Source organism: Carya illinoinensis, chromosome 1 (genome assembly GCF_018687715.1).
Source record: "Carya illinoinensis cultivar Pawnee chromosome 1, C.illinoinensisPawnee_v1, whole genome shotgun sequence".
Lineage (NCBI taxonomy): Eukaryota > Viridiplantae > Streptophyta > Magnoliopsida > Fagales > Juglandaceae > Carya > Carya illinoinensis.
Genome location: NC_056752.1, coordinates 39,883,220 through 39,902,955, shown reverse-complemented (window position 1 = coordinate 39,902,955; position 19,736 = coordinate 39,883,220). Strand labels below are relative to the sequence as shown.

General features: G+C 36.3%; 2 protein-coding genes across 2 annotated transcripts; one reads left to right on the top strand and one right to left on the bottom strand.

The window, feature by feature from the left end:
- The first annotated feature begins 1,928 nt into the window (after positions 1-1,928).
- LOC122318646 (probable acylpyruvase FAHD1, mitochondrial) lies at positions 1,929-5,658 on the top strand. Its single transcript, XM_043136207.1, has 7 exons — positions 1,929-2,151; positions 2,215-2,380; positions 2,677-2,729; positions 3,586-3,648; positions 4,008-4,058; positions 4,160-4,277; positions 5,340-5,658. Exons 1-7 carry the CDS (start codon positions 2,047-2,049, stop codon positions 5,453-5,455), a joined length of 672 nt encoding a protein of 223 aa, XP_042992141.1. The 5' UTR covers positions 1,929-2,046; the 3' UTR covers positions 5,456-5,658.
- An 8,060-nt stretch (positions 5,659-13,718) lies between these two features.
- On the bottom strand, positions 13,719-17,645 carry LOC122318642 (epoxide hydrolase A-like). Its single transcript, XM_043136197.1, has 3 exons — positions 16,999-17,645; positions 15,045-15,286; positions 13,719-14,247 (listed from the first exon to the last, which is right to left on the bottom strand). Exons 1-3 carry the CDS (start codon positions 17,467-17,469, stop codon positions 14,001-14,003), a joined length of 960 nt encoding a protein of 319 aa, XP_042992131.1. The 5' UTR covers positions 17,470-17,645; the 3' UTR covers positions 13,719-14,000.
- Between the last annotated feature and the right edge of the window lie 2,091 nt (positions 17,646-19,736).

The following is a 19,736-nucleotide window of genomic DNA, read 5'->3' as shown; positions in this document are numbered from 1 at the left end:
AATGGGTGAAGTGAACAATGGCCTTATCTCTATTTCTCACTTGCTTTTTGCAGATGACACGTTAATTTTTTGTGAGGCAAAGTATGAACACCTTAGGGCGTTGAAGGCCTTTCTTTTATGCTTTGAAGTTGTCTCAGGTTTAAGAGTGAATTTTGATAAGTCAGAATTAGTGCCAGTAGGGAGAGTCAGTGGTACTCAACAGTTGGCTAGCACACTTGGTTGTAAGGTTGCTTCTCTCCCCATGACTTACCTGTGATTACTGTTGGGAGCTACCTCACGATCCTTACCCATTTGGGACTCAGTCATTGAGAAAATAGAAAGAAGATTGGCAGGGTGGAAGAGACTGTATTTGTCGAAAGGCGATCATGTGACTCTTATTAAAAGTACTCTCTCGAACTTACTAACCTATTTTCTATCATTATTTCCTATTCCTACGTGTGTGACGGCACGCATTGAAAAACTTTATAGGGACTTCTTATGGAGTGGGATGGGGGAGGATTTTAAGTTCCACCTAATTAGGTGGGATAAGGTGTGCAGACCACTCTAATAAGGTGGGTTGGAAATAAAGAATTTAAGAATTTTTAACCAGGCACTTCTTGGTAAATGGCTTTGGAGAGACAATATGAACCAGAAGCTCTATGGAAAATAGTATTTGATTGCAGGCATGGTAGAACATGGGGGGTTGGTGTACTGGAGAGGGGACTGAGCCTCATGGGGTGGGACTTTGGAAACACATCAGACAAGAATGGAGAGTGTTTGCTAATCATACTAGATTCATGGTGGGGGATGGGACTTGTATAAAATTTTGGAGGGACATCTGGTGTGGGGAGAAGGCTTTGAAGGAGGCCTTTCCAACTGTGTTTTGAGTGGCTTGCGAGCCAGATGCTTCGGTGGAGGACCTTTTAATTTAATCAGGAGACCAAATTCATTGGAACATTATTTTCAGTAGAGCAGCTCAAGATTGGGAAGTTGATTGTTTTGAGGCTTTTTTCAGCCTACTTTACTCTTGGAAACTAAATGGCTTGCGAGATGATAAATTGTGGTAGACACCTGCGAGTAAAGGAATTTTCTCTGTACGCTCTTTCTACAAGACTCTTATAGCCACACCAAACTCTCACTTCCCTTAGAAAAAATTATGGAGGAATAAGGCACCTCCCAAAGCACTCTTTTTCACTTGGACAGCAGCCCTGGGGAAGATTCTGACTACCGACAATCTCCGAAAGCGTCGGATAATTATTGCGGACTGGTGTTGTATGTATAAGAAAGCCGGTGAGTCAGTGGAACATCTCTTGTTATATTGTGAGACAGCTAAAGCTTTGTGGTGTGAAGTATTCAGCAGAGTTGGATTAAACTGGGTGATGCCTGCTACGGTAGTTGACGTTTTGGCTTGTTGGGTGACACCGGGAGGACTCCCACAGGTTGAAGCAATGTGGAAGATGATTCCTAGCTGCATCATGTTGTGCATTTGGTGAAAGCGCAATGAAAAGACCTTTGAAGATAAGGAGAGGACACTAGAGGAGCTTCGCTCCCTTTTTTTCACTACTTTACTTCTTTGGGCCATTACGTTAGACTTTAATAGTCAAAATGTACACAATTTTCTTCTTTCTTCTGTAGCAAACTAGATAGGTTTTATCTCTTATAATACATCTTGTATACTTGAGTTTTGCTTATTCTTATTAATATTCCTGTTTACCTATTAAAAAAAAATGTTTTTGGTGACGAACGCATCGGGATTGTTTTTTTATCTTCGGTCAGGCGCTCGTTTTAATTCATGCACAATATAAGCTAGAGTTCTGCATGTGATCATGGGCCTAAGCCCAAAATAGCCGATAGCTACCCGTTCTCATTTGGTCAGGTCTGGGTTTGCATTGTGGGCCCAAGTAGGATAATTATTATTTAAAAAAAAAATCATTGGCCCAGCCTAACACAGCGACTAAAATTGACGGAGACAACATACGGAGACAGGAGCTGAGGGCGGGCGCTGGTTTCTGACATTTCTCGTAGGCTGCTTAAAGTTGTAGACGTATAGGCGAAGTGTTTTGGGAGATGGCAACGGCGTATCAGCAGCTATTGAGCGTGGGCACTAAGATCGTCGCTGTGGGCAGAAACTACGCTGCTCATGCCAAAGAACTCGGCAACGCCGTCCCCAAGGTCACCCCTCCCTCCCTTTCCTTTGCTCCCTTGAATTGAATTAGACGTTGTTTTTGTTAATAGGAGCCGGTTTTGTTTCTGAAACCCACGTCGTCCTACTTGGAAAATGGAGGAACAATCCAAATCCCCCACCCCTGGGGGTCTCTGGATCATGAGGTCGAGCTTGCGGTCGTGATCGGCCAGAAAGCTCGCGATGTTCCTGAAGCCACTGCCATGGACTTTGTTGCCGGTACCTTCTTAAATTCAAACCTTCAATGTATTCATAAAACTTCATTTTTCTGTCATTGGATTTTGCATGAACCAATAAATATTTTATTTAATAAATAAAACCACTAAATAATTTTTTTTTTATTGATTTTTGATAAGTAAGTAAAAGTAAAACCACTAAATATTATGATCACAATTTTCCTAATTTTCTACGAATTTATTTATCTGCATGATTATTTATTGAGTTCTTCTACTTTATGGAGTATGTTTGTTTTGATAGTTTTTTAAATTAAATAGCTTAACGTTTCGATGACCCAGGATACGCTCTGGCACTGGATATGACTGCCAGGGAAATTCAAGCTTCTGCGAAGGTTCACTTTTCGATCTTGTAAAATATTAATTAGGATTAGGATCTCTAGAATTTTATGGTTACTCTAAGGTAGAGCTCTCTGAATCATAGTGATTATCGTTAGTTAGATTGTTCCTATTTTACCACCTCTTCATGCAATTCTTCCTTGACTGAGTTTTAACATTCTTATTGCTAGTAGTTGTAGTTCTTTCTTTACTGGTAATTGGATGTTTAGCATTAAGAAAAGTTTGTCACATCTTCATGTGGATGAAATGAATATGATAGTCGAGTTTTTGCCACAAGCATGTTAACATAGTAAAAAGCAATATCGTGGCACCCAGATTGAGTTTAGGAAGTTGGTGTTTACTTTATAGAGATTTAGTTAGTCAATGGGATCCCACATTGGAGAGAGAATTTTTTATGGTTTATAATGGTTCCAATGAGCTCCAATAGTTATAGTGACTGGTTCTTTCAGTGTTACCAGATTGTGGATAGCCAGGGTGGTGTTTTCTACATTGTCTGAGATAAAAAGTTCTTACGGTTTAGAATGATTCCAATGAGCTCCAATCATTGGCTTGTCCTTTTGAAGTATAAGCCCAAATGCGGCTTGAGCTTTCTTTGGTCATTACAATAAAAAGGTTGATGCACAGTTTAAAGAGATTTAGCAAGATTTTATGTATTCCTTTACTCTTGCCACAAGTTGTATGCAAATCTAACGGAGTTAGTGTGAGCTGAGTAAACCGAGAATGGCATGGCCGCATGAGGCTGTTGCAGAATCTTTTATTTTCTTACAGGATTAACTCATGCAAAATCACATCCATGTACTGCTTCTCTCTTGCAAACTTAATGTGGTTTTTATTTCTTGGTAAATGTGCCAGTCTGCAGGTCTTCCATGGACAGTAGCTAAAGGGCAAGACACCTTCACCCCAATCAGTTCAGTTGTAAGAAATGAACTGTACTTTTTTCAATTCCTCTATTTCTGCTGATATTGTTCTAAATTGGATCAGAAGTTTTTTTTAGATCAAACAGGTGCACTCAGCACATGCGGAGATGAGAAGTTACTAATACTATTATATATTAGAAAGAGAAATGCTATTAGAGTGCGCAAATGCCGCACACTACTTTTGAAAAAAGTGAGTAAATATGGGAACCACATGAAAAAATTAATTTTTTAATGGTGGACCCTACTCTTTTTTTAAATGAGTGTGCAGCGCTTGCAGAACCCATGATTGCATGCACTACTCTTCCTCTCCATGAACTTTTGCACTTTCTTATTTGAATCTCCAAAATATATATGCAGCTGCCCAAGGCAATGGTGCCAGACCCTGACAACTTAGAATTGTGGTTAAAGGTTCAAAATCTTCATTCTTGAATTTCTTTTTGACTTCACCAAATGTTTAGTTTCTAGTCATTCCAAATTACTTCAGGTTGACTGGATTTGGCTCATCACAGGTTGATGGAGAAGTACGACAGAAGGGCTTCACCAAGGATATGATGTTTAAGATCCCATTTCTCATTAGCCATATTAGTTCTATCATGACACTTCTGGAAGGAGATGTCATCCTAACAGGTATTGCCTGGTCATTGTTTCTGCTACAGTTTTTGAACTATAATTATTTAAACAATATCTGTAGAATTCTATTTCCTGAGTGAAATTGAGATGTTGATTAACAACTTATCCCATTATATTGAACTTGTGCAGCTCAAACCTCTTTTTTTTTTTTTTTTTTTTACTCTGGCATAGTTCAAACCTCAATTTGAAAACTGATGCTATTGGTACAAAAACATCATGAAAAGACAAAATTACTTTTAAAAGGATAGTTTTTTAATATCAAGAATAATTTTCTCTGTTCGTGCATGTTTCCATCCTAGCTGACAACTGTTTTTGACAAAGGAGTAAACTGACACTGAATTTAAAAATGAGGTCTGAGTTGGTTTGAGTTAAATTTTTTAACATAACAATAAATGGTAGTTCCTTAGCAGAAAGTGTCATTTACCGTGTGTTTTGTTCTACTGGAATTTGGAGATCTTTATATGTAAGTTTTAGTTTGGATGGTTAAGATTGCTCGTTAAATGGCCCATATAGAAGATGATATTCTATTCTTTTAGTTATTGGTATATAGGAGGCGGATGTTTAGGCTCACCTTGAATGTCTTTCTTAGAATTGATTTTGTCAAGACTTTAGAAACCATGTAAAATGGAATGATGTGTTCTTATCATAAAATGCTAATGCCGACTTATCTGTATATATCACAAACTTAAACAAAACGTGTTGCAACAGAATGTTAATCTTCTTTAACTTCTTATTAGCTTTACTAATCCCCTCTTTACTTTTGCACAACGTCACTTTCCTTGTCACATTTTCTTGCAATAATTTTCCTTGAGCTGCTCTTATTGCAAAGAAATTGTATGCCTTTAAAAGTAGCAGTATTGTTATTTAGAGTACCGCAGCCAATTCTGATTACGAAAATGATGCCATGGCATGATTTCTGCTGATCATGTTTAAACCAAGTAGAATTTTTCCCCCCAGTACAAAAATGAAAGGTAAATATTTTTCTGAGTTATCAACCTCTCTAAGACAAGAATGTAGAATGAGGTCCCAATCATTGTGTTGTTCATGCTGTTTGTGCAGGCACTCCCCAAGGTGTTGGCCCGGTGAAAGCAGGTCAAAAGATAACCGCTGGCATAACCAACCTTCTGGACGTTTACTTCAATATTGAAAAACGGCAAAAGCTTGGAAGTTCTTGATCACTCCCAGCAGCAGCCATTATCCCTCTGTGACTCCACCACATGAGGGCTGCCTCAGTTGTTAGTTTTATATACGCTGTCGCCTTCACATGAGGGCTCTTTTTCTTTTGAAGCTGTTCACAGGACACACCATTTGAACACTTGTTTTGAAAGACAACCAAACAGTCCGAAATAAATAGTTTCAGAAAGCAGAATAATTACCATTTTCTCTCGTTTTATATGAATGAGTAGATTTCACCAATGTTTAGCAGCTTGTGCATTCTGTCTCCCCAAAATGAAGACGAGCACTACCACGGTTTATGATATTTGCCATCACCAATTCACGTACATGGAAGGGCGCAGTTTTTTCCTACACACGGAAGAGTGCATCGATTGATTGAGATGGTGATTATCTTTGCTAAGCAATAATGACAAGAAGGGTAAATAATTTTTTAATGCCAAAAATCGTACAACAGGTCCAACTGGGAGAAAGTCATTCTTGATTCTTGGGTACAATGTTAGTTGGAGCCTTAACGAAGCGATCTGAAGTCCATGGTGGCTATTCAAGATGTCAATATATTACCCATACGTGCATCCATAACAATAAAGAGAAAAAGAATATTGAAAATATAAATAGAAATCAAGACATACAAATTTACGAGATTCGGCCAAGGGCATACGACCATGGATCATTTGGAGGGAAAATCTACTATAATGTAGATATTTTATAGTCTCAGGATCTCTCATGTCTCTATGTACAATGATAGTCGAGACTTTTTTTCTATTAAATATATCTCTAGAACTCTCATTGTGAGATTGAAGATCCTTTTGATCCTATCATATCCCTTTTTTTTATTAAGGTCTTTGGGAGTAGTGAGAAATAGCACCTTTTATGTCTCCTCACCCCTTGCATGTATGACTTTCCTTCTTCAGCTTTCTCTTTTTTCCCGTCAATTCTTCATATTTCTCAAACACCCTTCTTTTCCGTTTTGTCTTGTTCCCTACTAAGGATAAGGAAGATGTAGAAGATAAAGATGTTGTAGAAGCCACAAGAGTAGGGGGGAGATCGGTCCGGTCCGGTCCGGTTCCGGGGGGTTTGATGGACCGGACCGGACCTATTCGGTCCAGGGATTCCCTACCCTGGACCGGACCGAATCTCAATGGAACCGGGCGGTCCGGTCCCATTCGGGACGGTCCGGTCCGGTCGGTCCAATCGGTCCGACCGGACTCCAAATGGGCCAATGGCCCAATTTTTTTCTTACATCAATTTCGGCCCAACAGTTAAAATCCACTAATAATTTATCTAATTTGAAGCCCAAAATACCAAAAAAATACTTAGAAAGAAAAATAAAAATAACCATTAAAAAAAATTATCTATATACAATAAATTTGAATAAAATATTTTACTACCAAATGAAGAAAAATTTCTATATACGTTCCAAACAATTTAAAGATCAATCAATTATAGTATATACTATTTAATATTTATCATATATCTAAAAAAGGAAAGAAAGCTCTTCTAACAAGAGAAAAATATAGCAAAAATCGATTTTCATGTATCTTACTTTACATACATGATACATGGTACATCAAATTATTACAATCTGCATTCTAAAAGGCCAGAAAAATAAAAATCCATTCCCAAGCAATCTGCAAGCATATTTAAAAAATTCAAACCTGCAAGCATATTTAAAAACTAAAAATTAAAAAGTCTTAAAAAAAAGAACTATCAAAGATTAGAAGTTATATTTAATAATTTACATCAAAAGCACTGATGCACAGTGCACTATAACAGACTAACACTAGCATAAATTACGTAAAAAATAAAAAAAAGACCAACAGTAGCATCTAAAAGTTAACATAATTACATCAAAACAAAATACAAATTATACAATTAGGTAATTGTTTAATCAGTCCCTGACTATTAGCAAATTCCTCACGATCAATTTCTCCATCAAGGTTGAGATCACGATTCACAGATCTGCAGATAAAAAAGTAAAAAACCAAGGCGTTAACCTATTGGTGAACATAATAAAAATCAACCTTTAAACATTAGGTTAGTCTGTTATAAAATAAATCAACTCAGTTGGTGCAGCATTTGAGTTGGTACAAAACAAGATGATATTGGTGAACATAAAATAAATCAACCTTTAGTTAGCCTTTTACACAAGCTGTAACTGAGTCTTTTTACCATGCACTTCTTCAAAGTGCAGCAATTAATGACACAAGGCCTAGATAAGATGGTTTTAGGAGAGGATTAATGACACAAGGCCTTGATATGTACAGAATCACTATAAAACAAGATGTTTATTGAGTTTAACTTGTGAATTTTTCAAGTATTAAAGTCCAAATATAATAGAGAAGCAGATTTTACAAACAAATCACATCTAGAAAGAAATAAAATTGGGAAAAATAAATATAGATTTTAAACAGAATTCATGTCTTACATGATTACATCAACATTGGGTTAAGACTCGGTAGCCATTTCATTTGATCCTTCTGCAGAATAAGCCAATTCCCCAACAAGTTCTCCTTCAATCCATAAAAATTTAATACAAAACAAATGAAATAAAGTTAAAATAATATAGAAGATAAAACAAAATATACCACAAAATAAATCAAAGTTAATTGATTACATACCCATATCTATCTGCTTCTCAAATTCCTCCACTTCATCCATTAAAGTCCTAAGGCTTATTGGAGTAGAGGAAGAACGGAGCCAATTTTGTGCACATATGAGAGCCTCAACCATCATCGGATTTAAACTACTTCGGAAAGGGTCAAGTACACGACCTGCAGTGCTGAATGTAGATTCAGAGGCCACAGTAGATACCGGTATTGCAAGTACATCACGTGCAACCTTTGAAAGTATGCGATATCTAACTGAATTCACCTTCCACCAATTTAGTAGGTCAAAATTATCACCTTCATCCTCACATTTTTCAGCTAGATATCTATCAACCTCTGACCTGCTTTCCAAAGAGTCTTCTGACTGTAACTCTTGCTTAAATTGGGCCATCAATGCAGCATGTCTATTCGTAGACTGAGTTGTGGAAGGACTCGCATCTTCACATGGGGAACTTGTGCGTTGAGGAGAACTCCCTTCTTCATTTTGGATGTATGCCTCATACATGCGGATAAATGCATTTTTCACCTTCCAACTCATATCAATGATTTTTGATTGATCATATGCATACATTTTTCTCAACCCAAAGTCAAGATATCGCATCTTGTAACGAGGATCAAGAACAATCCCAACGTACAACAGCATATTCTGATTATCCATATTCTCCCAATACTTTTCAAACTTTCTCTTCATATTTGAGGCCATTAATCCCACCACGGGACTTCCTTCTTCACACTCTATGTTAATGGCATTTTTAATATTCACCAACTCCGAAAAAAAGGTATTGCAAGTTACATACTCACCCCCCGAGAAGCGTAAAGTTGCATCATGAAATAATGCAAGAAACTTCTCAAACAACCGTACCTTATCCCAATCGGATGCATTGGGAGGCCCTAACTTCTTTGACTTTCTTCTAGTTACCACATCACCTTCATCATCGTCATCATCATCATCTCCAATACTACTTAAAAAGCACATATCTTCTTCCTCCAACCGATCAAAAGCTTTTCTAAATTTCCCAGCCCTCTCCAACATAAGATAGGTGGAGTTCCACCTAGTTGGTACATCTAGGCAAACATGACTTTTGCATTTAATCTCTTCCAATGCCACACACTTCTTAAATGTATCCCACCTTTGAGGGGAGGATTTAACATACTTCACAACACCCCTCACCTTCGCAATAGACTCCTCATACTCTTTCAATCCCTCACGCACAATTAAATTTAGAATGTGTGCACAACATCGAACATGCAAGAATTCATGTTCCAAGACCGTATCCCTCCTATACTTGGTTTTTTTTTTCAAATAAGAAATGGCCCCATTATTAGAACTTGCATTATCAAGAGTGATAGCAAGTATTTTCGGTCGCCCCCAATCATGCAAACACAACTCTATGCCCTTACCAAGTGTATCACCCTTGTGATTTTCAACCAAAGAAAAGGAAAGAATCCTCTTATGTAGCTTCCAGTCATCATCAATAAAATGTGCTGTAAGACACATATAATTAAGATTTTGCACGGATGTCCATGTATCCGTGGTGAGGGAAATTCGTTGCCCTCGAAGAGCACTTTTTAATTTTATTTTTTCACTGATAAACAAATTAAAACAATCCTTCGCAATCGTCCAACGGGATGGAATCCCTACCCACTTAGGGCAAACCACAAGCATAAACTTTCTAAAACCCTCCCCTTCAACAAACCTAAATGGCAACTCATCAACAATAATCATCTCTGTCAAGGCTTGTCGGCAAGCCTCAACACTAAATGAAATGGGCACAAGTCCCCCACCACCACTACCTCCCTCCATTTTCCAACCTAGAGTCGTCTGGGACTTATCCGTATTCTTAAATAGACCTTTCTTACATTGCTTCTCAATGTGATGCTTCATAGACTTTGTACCATTGATCTTTGTATCACACGCATACGAAGCACCACAGTAATTACATGCAGCCCTAGGTTTAGTGGGATCCCCTTTTGATATTCTTGTAAAGTGATCCCAAACCATTGACCTAACTCTACCACTTTGTGACCCACCAATGTTAGATTTATCACTTACATTGGGTGGGGGTGGGGGTGGGGGCGGAGGCATACCAGGGCTTTGTATTGACTCTTGCACCTCATTGGTTGAAGTTGACGAATCCATCTAGAAAAATAAACAACCAACAATTAGTGTAATAAGTTTTTCTAGAACAATTGGCTGTCCGTAGCCTGGAAACAACCCTAATATCCACCACTATCCAACACACAAACAACCCTAATATCCATCCAGGCATCCACATTGGCTTCATCAAAGCCATCTTCAAAAATTGATGAAAAGTACAAGTTTTCCATAAATCTAAGACCTTTCTATCCATAATCCCACATTGGATTAGCCATTTGATTCATCAAAATGATAATATAAATTTATTTTTATAATAATAATTTTATAAAAAAAATAAGATTTTTCAATTCGCTCGAGCGGAATGTCGAGCGAGAGTCGAGCGCTCAACTCTGCCTGAGTTCGCTCGAGCGGAATGTCAAGCGAGAGTCGAGCGCTCAACTCTGCCTGATTTCGCTCGAGCGGAATGTCAAGCGAGAGTCGAGCGCTCAACTCTGCCTGATTTCGCTCGAGCAGAATGTCGAGCGAGAGTCGAGCGCTCAACTCTGCCTGAGTTCGCTTGAGCTGAAAGTCGAGCGAGCGTCGAGCGCTCCACTCTGCCTGGGTTCGCTCGAGCGGCAAGTACGCGAGGCTCGAGCGAACCCATCTGTTTTCCAGAAATGGGCACAAGTCGCCAATGCTCTAAAATCCACAACTATCCAGCACACAAACAAGCCTAATATCCACAACTATCAAGCAAATTAACAAAAATAATAACTAATAGGTAAGATATAAAAATAATAGAGAGAGAGAGAGAGAGAGAGAGAGAGAGAGAGGCACCTCGTTTGAGATGCGACGGAGGGGCAAGTGGGCAACGGCACAGCGTCGGCAATGGGTTACGGCTTGGAGGGGATGCGCACGGCACGAGGCTAGGATCTGTAGAATCAAGTGAGCGTCGACTGAGAGTTGAGAGAGAAAGTGAAGAGTGAAGACTGAAGGAGGAGTGGAGGGAATCGGGGGGAGGGGGGGGGAAAGGGAAATTATGTGCTGAAACGACGCCGTTTCAGCACATAATTTCAGAAAAAAATATATGGGTTGCGTGAAACGGCGCCGTTTCACCCAACCCATATAACTTCTTCTAAAATCTAATTCTAAACAATAAAAAAAAAATTAATAAGTTGGTAAAAATATATTTAAGTTAGTAAAAATAAAATTAGGTAAACTATTTAATGTGTATTATTTAATTAAATCATTAAAAAAATCACTAGTTAATTGTTAATTTAGTTAATTATTAGTTATTACTAACTTAGAGAGTTTTTTTTTGTTTTTGAAATTTACTAACTTAGTAATAGTAATTTACTATTATACTAATACTATTAGTCTATTAGTAATTTAGTATATAGTAAATTAGTAATATTTATTAACTTATTTACTATAGTCTAATAACTAGATAGTCTAGATGTAATAACTAGTAACTAATAATATTAATATGTAATAACACTAGTTAGTAGTTACACTAGTACTAATAGATAATAACTTAAATATATTAATTTAATATATAACTAATAGTATACTATAATTACTATTATATATATTAGTAATTTACTATATACTAAATTACTAATAGACTATTATACTAATATAGTAATACTATTAGTCTATTAATATATAGTAAATTAGTAATATTTATTAACTTATTTATTATAAGTTTATAAATTATAACTAATAACTAGATGTAAATATCATGTAATACTAATAACTAGTAGTCATTTATTAATATAGACGGTTAGTGATTTAGTCTTAGTCTTAGTAAGTTAGTATAAATATTATTATATTAGTATTATTGTATTAGTATAAAATTATATATATTAATAATTAGTATGATAAATATTAGCCTATTAGGTAAGATAAAAATTATAAATAATTATAGATTATATACAATTATAAATAATTATATACAATTATAAAAATTATAAATAATTATATATAATTATAATTATTATATAAATAATAAAATATATTAATATTCATTCGGTTCGGTTCGGTCCGGTCCGGGGCAAAACCCCCCTGAACCGGGACCGAACCGAAACCTGTCGGTCCAGAGAAAATAGGACCGAAACCGACCGGACATTCTACCGGTTCGGTTCGGTCCGGACCGAAACTGCCGGTCCGGTCGGTTTTGCCGGTCCGGACCGTCCGATACTCTCCCCTACACAAGAGACTAGAAATTCAATTCTAGTAGACTTAGTTATCTAGTTAGAATTTGTTCTGTTATTATTTCTTTCTTACCGTTTTGTTGTGAGTTCTACTACTACTATGCTTGTAATTCTCTATTAATAAAATAGTCAACACACTAGAGGGGTGGTTAATATTTTCCTCAACATGGTATCAAGAGCCTAAGACTAACGTCACATATGGCAAATCCCAATACACCTATATCAGAGACTAACGTCTCTTCTCCCTTTCTTCACCCACCCGTATTTACATCAAACACCTTCCATGAACCTACTACTTCTTTCCCAAACTTCACTCCATCAAGCTTACACAAGACAATTACCTGCTATGGAAAGCGCAGGTTGTCCCATATCTCAAAGGTCAATATCTTTTTGCCTTCGTTGATGGGTCATCTGTCTACCCTTCACCCATGATCACCACCACCACCAACCAAATAGTGGCCAATCCTGCATAAAGGCAGTGGATCATGCAACATCAATTGGTTCTTTCTACTCTAAATTCCTCCCTCTCATAAACCGTGCTAGCCCACATTACAAAGTGCCAAACTTCTCCTCAAGTCTGGTCGACATTAGAATAGATGTTCACTTCCACATCCCATGCTCGTTCAATGAATCTCCATTACCAATTAGCCACGCTCAAGAAAGGTAGTTCCTCAATCTCGGATTATTTTCACAAATTCACTACCCTTGCTGATACGTTAGTTGCTGCTGATCAACCTCTCAATGGCTTCAATCATTATTGCAAGAACTTGGCCTTAAAGTCTCAGACCCTCCTATCTTATGGTGTGACAACATAAGAGCCACATATTTATCAATAAATCCAATTTTTCATGCTTGTACAAAGCATATAGAAATTGATTTTAACTTTGTGCGAAAATATGGTAGCCAAGAAACTTATTGAAGTAAAGTTTTTATCCTCCAAAGATCAACTAGCAGATTTCTTAACAAAGCCCCTCTCTTCATTCAGGTTTGTGGCACTTGTTTTGCTATTATTTCTTTCTTATCATTTTGTTATGACTTATGAGTTCTCCTACTACTCTGCTTGTAATTCTCTATTAATAAGATAGTCAACACATTGGAGTAGTGGTTGATATTTTCCTCAACATTTCTTTCTTCCATTTTCTCACTTGCATCCTAATGATGGCTCTTTGATGGATTAGGCCTGGTATATCTAACCTGCTATTTTTATCCCTTCCATAATCATTCAAAAGTCACTTTTCAAAAAAAATAATAATAATAACCATTCAAAAGTCAAACCTTTCACATTATGTTGGCAAGTGGAATTACCAAAATACCTTATATTTTACACCAAATAGATAGTTATCAATTTAACTGAAAATGAAGAGGATTCAAAATCCCAAGCAAACTAATTCCTTGATATGCATATAACTACAAATCAAACCATATTAAACATTGGAGATTCATATAAGTAAGGCTTAGAAAGTTCCGGGAAATATAGCCGGCCGACACATTAATTTATTGACATGTGTAGAGTATCAACTACTTATTGCAGAAAGGCAGAGCAAACACACTGACAGCCACACAACACAAATAGCCCAGTAGGGGATCAGAGAACAAGAAGCCAATGAGCCAACATCAGGGTGGGTGGGTGGGGGGGTGAAAACGCAAATCAGAATGTCTGAAAGAAATCATAAATGTGTTTGGTGATCTCATCAGGTCGCTCCTCGTGGAGAAAGTGTCCAGCTCCTTCCACTACAATTACGTCCTGCAGAAATGGCACGTATTTCTTGAACCCACCCTTATGTATGTATTCCTTGGTGCCTGGAGCGTTATAGGTCAGGTCAAGGTCTCCAACAATGAACTTCGCCGGAACTTTTACTTGGGTCCCAGTCCACGGGGCGGTGAGTTCCCAGTTTCTGCAAAGAGCGTTGTTTGTCACAGTGCTAAGAATAATTGGAATAGTTGTTCATATGAAGTGTGAGAATTTAGCCTTGGATCTGTAAAGAAGACTGTTTTCTCAATGATTCTATTCTGTTAACTTGAGAACCCACAATTGAATCAATTCACTGATATGTCTAAAAGATTATCTATATGAAACCTCCCAATTGATACAACCAGTGCACTGCTCATGCGAAAACCTTTCGCATCAGCTACTATGAAAATTGTTAATGTTTTGATTTTTTATAAACTATATTGTATCCCGCAACAAATAGTATCTCTACACACCAACTTGTATGCGGTAGAACTCATGCATTTAATTCGAAGTACCAATAAATTGACCATTGGCCTACTTTGGTTAAAGTGTCCCCCCACAGTACTTGGTATTAGAGCAATGGTGGTTTTCGTTTTAGATTTTATCATCTCTAGTTACATTTCAAATGATGCGGCGCATTTTAAATAATTTTGTATGTAAACCACTTGAATAGACAGTCAACAAATGTAACTGAAAATGATAAAATTTAAATAAAGAATAACATTTTCTTGATACTATCCGAAGGTATTTGAGTGGCAAAAACATTGGTTGAGAGTGGCACACAAAAGGTCATTGGAGATCAAGAGGTTAATTGAACCATATCTGGTTTCATCAATCTTGAAGTGGCTATCAGGCTATATATAGCTGTTGTTGCATTACATACATACATACATACATACATATATATATAATGAGCCTAAAATTGATGCAAAATTCAGCCAGAGTTTGAAGGTAACGTACAGGTCTAAATTTCTGTAGTAGTTGACAGACCCGGTGAAGCCTGTCTTCTCATATTTGCTGGCATAGTAATTAACGTCTTCCTCAGACAACCAAGAGGGCAAGACAATTGGAGTGTCTGGTGGAGGCACAAAGCCTTTACCTTTAGGAAAATAAAGTGGACCTGGATTCCGGTACGTTAGAAACTCCTTGAGAACAGTTGCAGTACCCATCTGGGCAAACTCAGCTTCTATATCTCCAGGCTCCTACGCACATGCAGTATGTATAATAAAGCAACACGTCCATTAAGGTTAGTCAAAACAGAGACTACGTGCACTTGAAAGAGCAAATGCTTCTGCATTAGATCATCATTTTCTAATGTCAACTCATGTATCATCATGTGTATTGCTCATATATATATATATATATATGACATCTCCCGCATATGACAAGAACAGTTCATACCAATCAAAAACAGATTGCGCGCGCCAAAGTTTAAGAGTGTTTAGTATTGGTTGGCTTAATTCCTTCATGACTAGGCAAAAACTACATGTTGATCAAGAAAGAGCATTGCTCCTGCATTAATTTTGTTTATAAATTGATAGATATGCAGGGTCAAAGGTGACACCTTTTTTTTCAACTATTTTCCTAACCAGATTTCAATACCCTCCTTTGATGATATTGAATCCCCATCATGTAGATCATGCCTAGACAACAAAGACTGAAGAACCTACCATAAAGAAGCAGATTACCTCTGTTTCTTTTTGGGGACTTGGATCAGGAAACGTCTGGTACTAACTTTTAATTCCAATCAACCACATCAACCCTTTTAAATTGCCTATAAAGTTTTCTAAACTTCATCCTGGAAGAAGATTAGCAAGGCGTGTATGAGGGAATTCATTCCTATTTGAGAAATGCTTCACCAAAACATGTGGCAAAAGCTGTCTTTTGACTGTTCATAGAAACACTTGAAATTGATCAGAGAAGTTCTGCTGCCACAAAATAATCTCATAAAAATAAAATCAAGAACTAATATAATTTCGTATGATACATTATATCTATTTTATAATAAAAATATATTTACAATCTAACTTATCACATCAAACCATGCAAGTTTATGAATTTACTTTTATGTAATCTATTTTCAATAAAACATTTTTTTTTTAATGATTTTTCCAATGCATGGTCAACAAACCTAAATGCCAAACGCTAGAAACAGGGACAGGAACATCACCGTATCTAATGATCGATGCAGACGAACGTCAAAAAGCTTATTGATTTAAGAGAACTAATATTATTTATTAGCTTGGATGCATGACTTTTCCCTGAGAATATACTAATTTAGTCAGTTCATTATAATAATCTCTCTAAAGCAACGGGAAAAGTTCAGGATAAACTGAGAAAGGGAGATCAATATATTAACTAACACATTGAAGATAAATTGTAAATGAGTGCTTACTGTACAAATGATTAAACACCCCGACACGGAGCAGAGCAAACCCGACTATAAAAACATGCCAGAACGATAGATAAGCTACTTAATTATTTGCTTACAGAAAAAATCATAAGAATTTTCTAAATATAATATTAATATTAAAATAATATTTCTGGTATAAAAAAATATTTATTCCCGAACTTCACTGCTGAGACTCAGATTCAGAATTCCCAATACTCTCGGGAAATTCCCTGGGCCATATTGAGAGTACTTGATTTTCTCGTACAATCTTCTTCAAACTGTGGGACGAAAAATCACTGCTAAAGTGCTAATATTTGGAGATTACGAAAAAAACAAGCAAGTATAATAAAGAAAATTGAAGGTCAACGTGCGTGCTCGTATGACAATTAACAGGAGGGCTTGAGAGAAGATAAGCAAATCACGATATTCATGAAGCAAAACCATAAAAGCCACCAAACAAAATAAATGAATTTTCAAAGCAGAGACACAGCGCACAGAAAAAAGTTATAAAATGAAGAGAACCTGAAATCTGCAAATGTAATAGTCATGTCCGTAAAGAGCTCTCAAGGACTCTAGAGGCTTCCTTTGAGGGTTCCTGGGAGTAAACACCACGCTCAAGTTGACCAGGGCCTTCACCTTGTCCGGCCTGAACAGGCACAGAGCCCAGGCGATGAGCGCGCCCCAATCGTGACCCACCACGAAGACCTTGTCCTGGTCGGCGGCCACGGCGTCGAGGAGCGCAACGAGGTCGCCCACCACGTGGAGGCTTGTGTAGCTGGTGGGCGATGCCGGGGCGTCCGTGTCGCCGTAGCCACGGAGATCCGGAGCCAAGGCTCGGAAACCGAGGGAAGCAAATGCTACGATCTGGTGCCGCCACGAGTACCAGAGCTCGGGGAAACCGTGTAGGAAGAGAATCACTGGGCCCTTGCCTTTCTCTGCTATGTGCATGTTTATGCCATTCACGTTCAAAACTCTGTGCTCTATGCCTTCCATCTCTATCTCTCTCTCTCTCTCTCTTATGGTGGCAGAAAGACTACCGTTTGCTTCCTAAGAAACATAGAACGGAAAACGACGGGAGAAGTTATAAGCTGGAGAGGTCGGCGACAGGACTGGAATATGTGAGCAGTTTTAATAACTAGTGCACTGGAAGATGTGGGGGGGGGGGGGGGGGGGGGGGAATACATGGGGATGAGGGAAGAGTACTCCAGATAGCGGAGAATATAAATAATAGTGCCATATTATAAAAGATTTCTATAAAAATAAAATTTATAAACTGTATCAATTCATGTCATATTAATACTAATTTATAAATTTAATTTCATAAATTCTTTTTATGTTGAAAATATTTTTCTATAAATATTCTCAACAGCTTTCTATTGAATCAAAAAATATAATAAATAAAATTTGAAATTTTTTTTTTAAAATATGGAAATTGTTTTTCAAACACAATCGAAGAAAAAAGATGTGGATAAATGGAATTCTCTTGGACCCTTAGATGCAAAATAGCTAACCATATTTTCCAAATATGATTTCTATTGATTTTCTTTGTTTTTAAAAAAAAATTATTTTACACATTTATTACTATATATGATTCGATTTTTCTCTCTCCTCTCTTATGCTTGGTTCCACTCTTATTTTATAAGCATTGCACTCTAATATTATTCTCAGTTGATGCAATAAAAAAGATAAAAGAAAAAATAAATTCTCATTTATTGCAAATATTATAAGTTTATCAGTAGTGAATAAATAATAGATAAGCCGTTGTATATATAGTGTTTGCAAAAATCATTAATTAAAATAAATAAAGTAATTAATTTAAACTTTTCAATAATAATTATTTAATTTATATTGATTATTTATGTAAAATTATAACCTATTATTAAACTATATATACACCTTTTCATTTTACTTTACAACGAAAACATTTTAAGTATTTAAAAAGATAATTTAAAATAATGTTCTCAACACAATTCATGTTATTTTATCTTTATTAATAATGTATGTATATATATATAATATGTAAAGATATTAATTACAAAAAGATAAATTAATTTGGTAATTTTATTAAAATTTATGTATAAAATTATAAAATACATAATCTATATCGCATCAAAATTAATTAACTCGTGAGCAAGTTCGGACTTCTTCAAAATATTAATTACAAAAGACAAATTATGTTGGTTTTTCTTTCACTCTTATCAGTTTGGAATTTCTGCGACGTGATCCACGAAAAGAAGTGATCTATCTATCAGCTTTGCCTCAAAAAAAAAAAAAAAAGGACAAAAAAAAGAAGGACCCATCGCTTGTTACCTTTATGATCAGAGGCATTGATATGGTACTGATTCTTTATTGAAGGTATAACCTATAAAGTTTTGGGTATACAGGAATTATTAAAATGATTATAGATTATATCATTAACATAACAGCATGATTGAGTTCATCTAACTATAAGTTCAACTTCCTTTTTGGATAAAACAAGTAGTATTTAGATTTCTAAATTCAATTTTTTGATTATCAGAGTCGTTCTACTTACAAGTTAGGTACGAATGATATTCATTCACATCATGGACACAACAAAATTTAATTTATAAAATTCAAATTGTTTAAAAAAATTGTAAGTCAAGTTGTGACATATCAATAGTATAAAAGATATCATGTATTCTCTACATCCGTCAATTCTTGTAAATAAAACTTTTTTATTAACTAGGTCTTAGCCTCAACAAAAAGGGGGCAGGAGTTATGAAATTAATCTAGATTAATTGAATTTTAAGAGTTAAATTCACGAAAACATCAAACTCAAACCGAGTTTTGGTATTAGGAGAAGAGTAAAGCTAGCATGCAGCCCAGCTTACCCGCTAGCTCATTTTGAATTATATATTTTTTTATCTTTTTTCTTTTTAAATTTTTAATAGAAATAAATATTTTAAAAAATAAAAAAATATATATAGCAATATATTAAAAATTACTTTCTTAAAAAATAACAAAAAAGAAAAAATTGGTGAGCGGCCAATAAGAACGGTGCATTTGGTGGGGCAAAGTAGATTTCTTGATTAGGAGAATTGCGTGCATCATTACTAAATATGTAGCAGTCAAATAAGGGGCTATATACGGTACCATTACTTCTTGCAAAATGCATGGACGTCATGTTTCTCGATTCAAAATGCCCATCATTTGGGAGTGGCCAGATCTAGAGCATGCGTGAATATTGGTAATTTACCCCTGGATTTAACATGTCTGGCACACACATGCATGCCACATGG